Source organism: Anoplopoma fimbria, unplaced genomic scaffold (assembly GCF_027596085.1).
Source record: "Anoplopoma fimbria isolate UVic2021 breed Golden Eagle Sablefish unplaced genomic scaffold, Afim_UVic_2022 Un_contig_10847_pilon_pilon, whole genome shotgun sequence".
Lineage (NCBI taxonomy): Eukaryota > Metazoa > Chordata > Actinopteri > Perciformes > Anoplopomatidae > Anoplopoma > Anoplopoma fimbria.
Genome location: NW_026549798.1, coordinates 6,086 through 16,426, shown reverse-complemented (window position 1 = coordinate 16,426; position 10,341 = coordinate 6,086). Strand labels below are relative to the sequence as shown.

Below are 10,341 nucleotides of genomic sequence, written 5' to 3'. Positions count from 1 at the left end.
TTGTCTAAGTTTCAAGAATTTCTGTATTATTTAAAAAACAAAGTCAGATATATATTAGAGTTTTGAGAAAATAAATTTACCAACTGAATAATCAGCAATTTCAAATTCAGTTGTACTTTAAATCAACGGCTTTTTAAAAGTGTTTCATATGATTTAACCTTTAGATCAAACCACACAAACCAGGTCTCATCACAGTATGAATAACTTTATCATATTTATTTCATCCTAACAGTTCTTGTTTTGTCACTGTAGAGGTCTCTCCTTCACTGTGATTGGTCCAACAGCTGTTTCCTGTTCCCACTGAGCACCTGCAGCAAATAAAACACAACTCTGTTTATGAAATATTAACTTAATTCAATTAAAGGGTTCACCCCAAATATTGAGTTAATTAATGGATTATTTTAAGTTTAATTGCTCGTTCGCATGGTTAAAAAATAAACAGCCATTCCTTAATTAAAAGAAAAATTGTCTTTAATTTGGTTAAATTTAAGGGAAGTTTTTCCCTATATTTACAAAAAAGGCAGATAATATATCCAACAAAATGACTAAATGTAATAAATTGAACATTATCGTGAAAATAAATGACACACCTCTTATTCTTTAAACTTTCATTTAGCATTAAGGTTCAGTCTGAATTTTTTTCAATGCAGTTAGTCAACGTATCCTAATACAACAATTCTTTATTTATTCAATAAAATATTCTATTTATTTAATATGAATTGTCTTTTTTGTTGTTGCAAAACTTCCTCAAGAGTACAAACCTGTAAAACCTGCTGTCAGTTCAATTTTACAAATAACTTATCTTCAAATTCAAAGACTGAAACATACAATTTATTTTGATAATATTCAAAATATAATTAGTATATTCAAATTTCAAATATTCAATTTCAAGAATTCAAGAATTCAAATTTAAATTGAATTCAAATATTCAATTTTTTTTTGATTTAAATACATTATCATTACATTTGTGCATTAACCATATCTATGTTTTATGGTAAGTGAAAAGCGGATGATCAAGAGTTATACTTTCCTAGAAAACTTAAATAACTTGTATGTCTTTATAATAGTTGTACACGTATCAAACAGAGCAACGTTTAAGCCATCCCCTCTCACTGATTGGTTATTGTTGTTTACATAAAATACTTCCCAACATTTCTTACAGCACTTGAAAGCATCAGAACTCGGTGGCGTCTGTCGTCAGGTACGTCATCACGTCCTCTGACTGATCCTGGAAGAATAAAGCTCCTATAAATAAAAAATAGGAAATAGTTTTAAAGATGTAGTTCAAAATGTGCTCCACCTAAACGTTACACAACAGTAAAATCTAGTTTTTTTATATTAATGCATTATCAATAATAATCTACTGATACAATGAATAACAGTATAACAGTCACAGGGACATTTTCTTTTAATATATTTTCCTAATTTTACTGAGTCTCCTGAATTAATAATGTGAATATAAAATCTTTATTTTTTGTTTTTAATTATTCAAATGTATTTTACTTTTTCTCTCTAAATCACATTCAAATGTTCAATGTATCCATCCATAACAACATGATAATCACGGAAAGCTGATGATCAAAACGCAGGAAATAGATACCTGCAAAATATCAGCATCGGTTTGATCGGCCACTTGAGAAGCAACAAGAACTTTAACATCTTGGTCAATATTATAATTTATTATTTTCTTTAAAAGACAAACAAAACTTCACACATTTTCTTCCCATTGATGAGAACACAATCATTCATGTGACATGTTTTTTTGATAATTACTTCAAACTTCTCAAACGCACTTTTCACACAGAACAAACTCAATGATTTCAAAGACACTTCTGGTTATCTTTTTACATTTTCCAGGATGTTTCCATGATGATTGGAAAAAGCTAGTTCCAGGTTTTCCAGGATGTCATGTGTTATTCAAATCATTCAGCAGGGGGCGCTGCTACTGCACTCACCGCTCTGTGTGTGCGTGTGTCTCTGTATGGATGACACAGTTTTTATTTTGGAACAAAATATAATTTACAAAGAATTCAGGTAAACATAAGCAGCTCACATAGAACATATCTAAGTAGAATAATACACACTCACACAAATCATTTAAATAAAGTTTTGAGGACAATTATATTACAAAACAAAACAAAAACAAGAGTATATATTCACATAGCTATAAACAAAGTTCAGAGGTAGAAGAGAAAAATGTATTTCCATATAAGGGTTTTACTTGTCGCTAAGAAAGTTACATTAAAAAAGAAAAGGTGTCCTGATGAAACTGTTGAATATTTACTGGACCCTGAAGCTGATGAAGAACACGTGACGGTCTGTGGAGAAGAGTGGAGACGGATTTTGAACCAGAAGTTGAGTGCTGATTGTTTTATTGTGGCGGGGTGTTTAGATGACCAGTGGTAGAAGGAAGTACTCAGATCCTTTAATGAAGGAAAACCGTCAATCCTACACAGAGTAAATACTCCTCTCAAAATAAAAGTCCTAGATTCAAAACCTTACCTTAAAAAAGAAAAAAGTTTTCAGCTTTGTGCCGTGAGTTTTCAGAGTTTTTATATAATAAATGAATTAATACAGACAAATAAAGTCATCACTGAGAGAAACACAATATTTCATCACTGACTTTTCAATTGTTAGAGACTTTTATTTTGAAGTTTGACCCCCTGACCTCTCTGGTTTCAGGTTCACACAGCCAGCAGTCGTCCTCTCCTCCCCCGAGAGGTGGAGAGCAGAGATGGATGAATCCGACAGGAAGCTCCCTCTCCGGCCCGTGATGGATGCAGCCGCCTCGGACGCTCAGGCCGCGGCGAGGAAGCGAGGAGGCTCGGTGGCAAGAGGAGGAGGAGGAGGAGGAGGAGGAGGGTGTAGGTCAGGGTTATCTATAGGAAACAGATGATGAGCCCTCTGCTCTGCCCTCTCCGTGGAGCATGATGACGGCCTCTCCAGATGCCTCCACGCAGGTGATGTCATCTTAAATGGACGATTGGTCGAGGTGGCAGAGCAGCTGTCCCGGCACAGCAGACGGAAGGTCAAAGGTCATTCATGGAGCATAGGGGTCGTATTCAGAAAACATCCTGAAGCTAAAAAAAACTAAAAGAGAGAGACGTTAGAGGCCAGAGGTCTAAGACCACCTTAAAATCCAGAGGAGGAGGAAGTATTCACATCGTTTACCAGGTAAAAGTACTAATATCACACTGTACAAATACTCTGTTTCAGGTAAGTGGTGGAATGGAAGTAAAATTACTCAAGTACTGTAATTAAGTACACATTTAAGGTACTTACTCTACCTGAGTATCTTCTCAGAGGACAGTTTTTCATCCCCTTCCTGTGCAGGTAAAACCACGTATCTCCAGATGTGTTGATGTTGAATGTTTGTGATGAACTGAAGGATGAAGTGTTTCCTTTATGTGTTGAGAAAATCCTCCTACTTCTTCAGATAAATAAACTCTTTAAAAAGCCTCTTGGATCAGCTGGAAAATGCATCGTCACAAAGCTGAAAACAGACTGTTTGTTCTTTTTAGAGATACGAGGTTCTCACAGGACAGAGACGCTACAAACATGATGATCTTATAGAATATGATGATCTTATAGAACATGATGATCTTATAGAACATGATGATCTTATAGAACATGATGATCTTATTGATGTTGATGAGATTAAACTAGACAACAGGATATAAAGGAGTTAAAATGCAACATACACATTAATACAGCAGTAATATTAATCCAGAAGCATCAGATAAAAAGTAAAACACAGACAAGGAACATTTTTCTTTTCATACTCTGTGTACATTTGGTTGATAATACTTATACATAAGCTATGTTTTGAATGCAGGACTTTTACTTGTAGTGGAGTTTTTTCACAGTGTGGTATTAGTGCTTTTACTTCAGTGAAGGATCTGCATACTTCCTCCACCCCTCCCTCACTGAGAGGACTAGCAACACTGAAAGAGGAGAGCTGCAGAGTCACTTTTCCTGAAACGAAAGTTAAAGTTTGTCTGATCAACAGCAGAGCTGCAGTCGAGACAAGTCTCTCTGTTTCTCTGTAAAGAAACATTCAACTGAATCCAGCAGCTTTTTCTCAACAACACAGCAGAATCTCTGACAAACACTGGTGAGTACTCTGTTCTACAAAGACACAATACACTAACTAAATATTTGATCCAAGTTGAGTTCAAACTATATCTGACTGTTTAACATCTAGTTTTATAAAATAAAGAATATAACACCATATAAATGTGTCATTTTAAATAAAAACAGAGGTAGAAACCAAACCATAGTGACTGAACTCTAATCTAGTTTAAGGTTGGACAGAATACAGTCACAGCTAGCATTAGCTTAAGCTAATTCAAAGATCTGTTTCCTATTTGAAGTCAAAACTTCAGCTCTACTCAGACAGGAAGTTCCACTCTTAAAAATATTTATCTGAGCTTGAAATACATGTGTTAGTATAATTATATTATTTAATGCTTGATGTGACAGTAATGGAGGGATCACATGTGTTTTTCTGGGTTTTAAATAATTTAATTATATTATGATTTTACAAATTAAAATTATGTTAATAACATGAAAAAGAGGGACCAGGTTACAACCTCCGGTTCTGAAAAATTAACCGGAAGTGTCTTAAAACTAGGGTTGGTAATCTTGAGAAACCATCAAGAGTTGGTCCATGCTGGATTAAAAAAGTCATGCAACCTAAAAACCCAGCCCAGTGTTTCCAACCCTTTCCCAATGAAAGTGGCTAACGACACTAGCTCCTAAAGAAGTCCGTCCCTTCAGGCCTCCCTCTAAGGACACTCACCCAAATTGTAAATTTTAAGAAAATACAACAAACATGGCTATTGATACTACTCACAGCTGTCAACCTAGCTTCTTGTGAAAGACTCTTGTGATGAGCAATGAGTGACAGACAAGATATGTTTAGGTAGGTAGACAGTATTAGTAGAGTCGTGCAACAATCAAGGATACTAAACTTTTTTTTCTTTCTATTTTCAGAGCTTTTGATTAAAAGTTTAGAAGAAAAATATTTCTTTGGAAATGATTAAACAACCCAAACTAGCTTTCTCTCTACTGGGCATTAGGGTTGCAAAACAAATGTCTCATTGTATAGAAGTCTAAATGACTCTACTTCTCTCTTGATTTATTTCCTCAATAAACATTGTAAACATGAGTTTATGGTCTCAATCTCTAGTTTAAAGTCTTCTTCAATACAGCATGATGTTCATTTAGTAAATGATGGTCCATTTAGAGTCAAACAGACCATAAAGCAGAGTATGCTTTAGGGCGGGGCTACCTTGTGATTGACAGGTCACTGCCATGATGTTGTCCAGTTTGGGAGTTGTCCGTGTTTTCGTCCTCTAAGCCTTCTTCCTTTTCTCTTCCTTGTCGTCCTCAGAGTGTAGACATGTCTGCTGCCAGCTGTCTGCTGACTGAAGATCAGTTTCTGTGCTCCATCTGTCTGGATGTGTTCACTGATCCAGTCGGCACACCATGTGGACACAACTTCTGTAAAACCTGCATCACTCAACACTGGGACGTTAATGTCCAGTGTCAGTGTCCAAACTGTAAAGACGTTTTTAACACCAGACCTGAGCTGCGGGTCAATACTTTCATCTCTGAGATGGCTGCTCAGTTCAGACAGTCAGCTCAACAGAAAGCCAGAAACAGCAGCTCAGAGGAACAAGCTGATAAACCAGGAGAAGTTCCCTGTGACGTCTGCACTGGAACCAAACTGAAGGCCATGAAGTCCTGCCTGGTGTGTCTGGACTCCTACTGTGAGACTCACCTGGAGCCTCATCTGACAAGGTCAGGTCTGAAAAGACATCAGCTGATCGACCCTGAGGAGAACCTGGAAGACAGGATGTGTACGAAGCACAATAAACTGATGGAGCTGTTCTGTAAGACCGACCAGATGTGTGTCTGCATGCTCTGCACTTATTCAGACCACAAGACACATGATGTTGTTTCTCTGAAAGAAGAATATGAAGGAAAGAAGGCTGAGCTGGGGAAGACTGAAGCTGAAATTCAGCAGATGATCCAGAAGAGAAGACTGAAGATTCAGGAGATCAAACACTCAGAGGAGCTCAGTGAGGAAGATGCAGACAGAGAGATAGCAGATGGTGTTCAGGTCTTCACCGCTCTGAAGGAGTCTGTTGAGAGAAGCCAGGCCGAGCTCATCGACACGATCAAAGAGAAGCAGAGAAAGACAGAGAAACAGGCTGAAGGCTTCATCAAAGAGCTGGAACAGGAAATCTGTGAGCTGAAGAAGAGAATCACTGAGGTGGAGCAGCTCTCACGCTCTGAAGACCACCTCCACCTTCTACAGAGCTTCACGTCCCTTAAAGCTGCTCCACCCACCAAGGACTGGACAGGAGTCAGAGTCAGTCCACCTTCATATGAGGGGACTGTGGTGAGAGCTGTGAACCAGCTGGAGGAGACGCTCAGGAAACAGAAGAAGCTGTTTGAGGCCGAGCTGAAGAGAGTCCAGCAGTCTGCAGTGGATGTGACACTTGATCCTGATACAGCAAATCCTTATCTCATCCTGTCTGATGACGGAAAACAAGTTAAACCTGGTAATGTATGGAAGAATCTCCCAGACAATATAGAGAGATTTAATTTGTATTTTAGTGTCTTAGCAAAGCAGAGTTTCTCTTCAGGAAGATCTTACTACGAGGTTCAGGTTAAAAGGAAGACTAAGTGGTATTTAGGAGTGGCCAGAGAGTCGATCAACAGGAAGGGAAAAATCACTGTGTCTCCTCAGCATGGTTACTGGACGATATGTTTGAGGAATGCGAATGAGTATGAAGCTCGTGTTGACCCTCTAGTCCATCTCTCTCTGAAGTCTCAGCCTGAGAAGGTGGGGGTGTTGGTGGATTATGAGGAGGGTCTGGTCTCCTTTTATGATGTTGATGCTGAAGCTCTTATCTACTCCTTTACTGGCTGCTGCTTCACTGAGAAACTCTACCCATTCTTTGATCCAGGTCTTAATGATGGTGGTAAAAACTCTGCCCCTCTGATCATCTCTCCTGTCAATCACACTGAGTAGAACAACCAGTTGATTTTCTACAGAAGCTCCATTTTGTTCTATAAATGTAGTTTCTTTGATGTGTCACATTGCTACTAACAACACAATCATTTTACAACACATATTATCTAATGTAGTCTAATTCATTCAAATAACTGCATTACTTGCCTTCTGAATCATCACAAACAAATATCTAATCATTTTATGTAAAAGAAGATTATTTTTTTCATTGAAGCCTCTGAGGGAGCAGAGCAATGAAACTGGCCTAAAGACCTTAAGAGTCAGAGAATCAGTTTGGACAAAGAGGAGGAAGAGGAGGTAGAGAGAGAGAGAGAGAGGATGATGATACAGAGAACGGAGAATCAGAAACATTAAATGTCCAGAAGAAAAGATGGAAGCTAACTGCTCTGGACTGCAGGAAATTATTTGTAGTATAATTTCTCTCTAAAACCCCCACGGCCGATGGAGCTGAGCTAAATATTTACCGTGAGTGGAACTTCCTGTCTGAGCAAAGATAAAGTCTGTGTTCATACATGAAACAGGTCTGTAAATTTGCTTAAGCTAATGCTACAAGAGACTTTAAATCTCAGTGGGAAACATGTACGAATAACGTGATCATAACTGGTGTGGAAGTTTATTTTGGTACAGAACATAACGTACACGAAGTATGATGTGGAAACTCTGAGCATGGACTCTTCAGTGAAACATCTTGTGTCCAGCAGTCAAACTTTCAATTGAAAAATGTTTGTGTTTTCACCAAAACATGTCTGGATTTGATCTTTATAATTTCCTAATTTTTTAGTTTATTTTTGTCCCACAATGTATATTTGCTTAGTCACGCTGAAGCCTGTCCCAAACATCACTAAATATTGTCCACCTCTCTGTAGACTGTTTTTGTTGCTTGAATAAACTGAACAAATCCTCAACGGATTAAACTCAAAGAATTTCCAATGTTTTTTCTTTCATTTTCATTTTTGTGTTTACGTTCATCAAAAATGAAATGTAATGGTGGAACTGCCTTTTGATTACACACAGATCCATTAACTTATTGATGTCCCAGAGCAGATTGTTTTTTCCTCAGATAATTGGAGACTTAGTGAAGTCAGTCAGGATGCTGGGACTCCCTGAACGCTGCAGCAAAGAACATGCTAACGTGCTAATGCTATCTTCAGGTCATACGGATTATAGACAAAGAAATAGTCTACAGGGTTGGTTGTGTGAGGGTTATAATAATGTATGTTGACATTGATAGACTTGGGCTGATGTGAGGCATCTGTGTTTATCTGAGTTTCAAGAATTTCTGTATTATTTAAATGGCCAAAGTCAGATATATATTAGAGTTTTGAGAAAAAGAAATTTACCAACTGAATAATCAGCAATTTCAAATTCAGTTGTACTTTAATGAACGGCTTTGTCATCCATCAATTCAAACAGACTTGTCTTTGATTTGAGTACATTTATGGGAAGTTTTGCCTTATATATATAAAAAAAGTAGATTAAATTAGCACCATTTAGCCAATAGTAATACAGTATCCATTTAAAATCCAATTAAAGTGTTATTTATCACATTATTAATCAAAAGGACTAAATGTTCCCAATAGAACATTATCGTGAAAATAAATTACACATCTTTAATTCTTAAAATTTTCAATTTCTATTAAAGTTCAGTCTGAATTATAGTCATTGCTGTTGGTCAACATTTCCTAATACAACAATTTCTATGTTATCTTAAAAAAAGTTAGCAATTTTTTGTGCCATTTCATACAAAATTCCAACATGTGTCAATTTCCACCCGTTACATGCATACAATCTTAACAAAATAAACTTCTGTCTTCACAGGAAACTACTAGTTAAGTTTAGGAAAAGATAAAGGTTTGGGTTAAAATCACTACAGAAAGTACAGAATAGATAAACAGATCCAACATTTAGTTCTTGTTTCACACAGGGAATGAACTAAGGTCTCCTGGGTTAAAGACCAGTATTTGTTTGACCCAACCAACACATGTGTGGGCTTTAGTGGTCTTTATACTTCCCTGTTAATGATTACTTTGTTAACATATGTATTGGTTTCATTGGATATCCAGAATGACAGCACATTATTTTCAGTGGGTATAGTTATGAACACTGGATGAGAACAGCCTGTGGTAGATAAATGAGGTATTTATGTTGATAGTACAGTACATTCAAACCTATGATTAAAACAGTTGTAGAGGAAAAGCTGGTCCAACTGGTTTTGGACTCCACCCACTCACCTGTTCCAGTAAGGTGACTCTGGCTTCCTGTTCCGCAGTCTGAATCACAGCAGCTATAAATAAAGTTTCCTTTATTTGTTGAGAAAATCCTCCTACTTCTTCAGATAAATAAACTCTTTAAAAAGCCTCTTGGATCAGCTGGAAAATGCATCGTCACAAAGCTGAAAACAGGCTGTTTGTTCTTTTTAGAGATACGAGGTTCTCACAGGACAGAGACGCTACAAACATGATGATCTTATAGAATATGATGCATTGATGTAGATTAAACTAGACAACAGGATATAAAGGAGTTAAAATGCAACATACACATTAATCCATCAGTAATATTAATCCAAAACATCAGATAAAAAAGAAAAACACAGACAAGGAACATTTTCTTTTGATACTTTGTGTATATTTGGTTGATAATACTTATACCTAAATGATGTTTTGAATGCAGGACTTTCACTTATAGTGGAGTATTTTCACAGTGTGGTATTAGTACTTATAATGAAGCATCGCTTTAGTTCATGCAGGACACAGAAGTCATACGCCTCCAGCTGTAACCAGCTGACAGCCAGCCGATTGAATCATAGCTTCTCATCGGCCACACACCAATCACAGTCCACTCTCACCAAAGGCAGTCCATTTAGATATGACTCCCTTCTCACTGATCATTGCTACACCAATGCTGTTACAGACTGTACTGCTGGCAAAGTGTTGCCTCCTCCACCCCAGCCTCCACCCCTTTTCAGTCCAGAGTTCATCTTGCATAACAAATGGTTAAAATGAAATTTAAAGTCACTCATTGGGCTCATTTCTGTATACCCGTGGGTCTATGCATGGTGCTCCCTGTTTTGACTTAGTAGCCGCTTTGCCAATCCAGGAAGCATTTTAAGAGCGGAGCTCCAGCGCCAACTATAACTGTATTTCCATTGTTGCAATAAATGGATAAAAATCTATGACGTGGGTGTTCCTGACTGAACTTAGGTTAATGATCTTCTTCCACCACTCCCTCTTGGTTACAAGCCACTGAGAGGAGGAGCAACACTGAAAGAGGAGAGCTGCAGAGTCACGTTTCCGGAA

General features: G+C 37.4%; 1 protein-coding gene across 1 annotated transcript; it reads left to right on the top strand.

The window, feature by feature from the left end:
* The first annotated feature begins 4,107 nt into the window (after positions 1-4,107).
* Positions 4,108-7,943, top strand: LOC129114896 (E3 ubiquitin-protein ligase TRIM21-like). Its single transcript, XM_054626780.1, has 2 exons — positions 4,108-4,114; positions 5,396-7,943. The coding sequence occupies exon 2, from the start codon at positions 5,405-5,407 to the stop codon at positions 7,043-7,045; it is 1,641 nt and encodes a 546-aa protein (XP_054482755.1). The 5' UTR covers positions 4,108-4,114; positions 5,396-5,404; the 3' UTR covers positions 7,046-7,943.
* The last annotated feature ends 2,398 nt before the right edge of the window (positions 7,944-10,341 follow it).

What these genes read in the sequence shown, in the direction of transcription:
- LOC129114896 (XM_054626780.1), top strand. Translation starts at nt 5,405, where the DNA reads ATGTCTGCTGCCAGCTGTCTGCTGACTGAAGATCAGTTTCTGTGCTCC.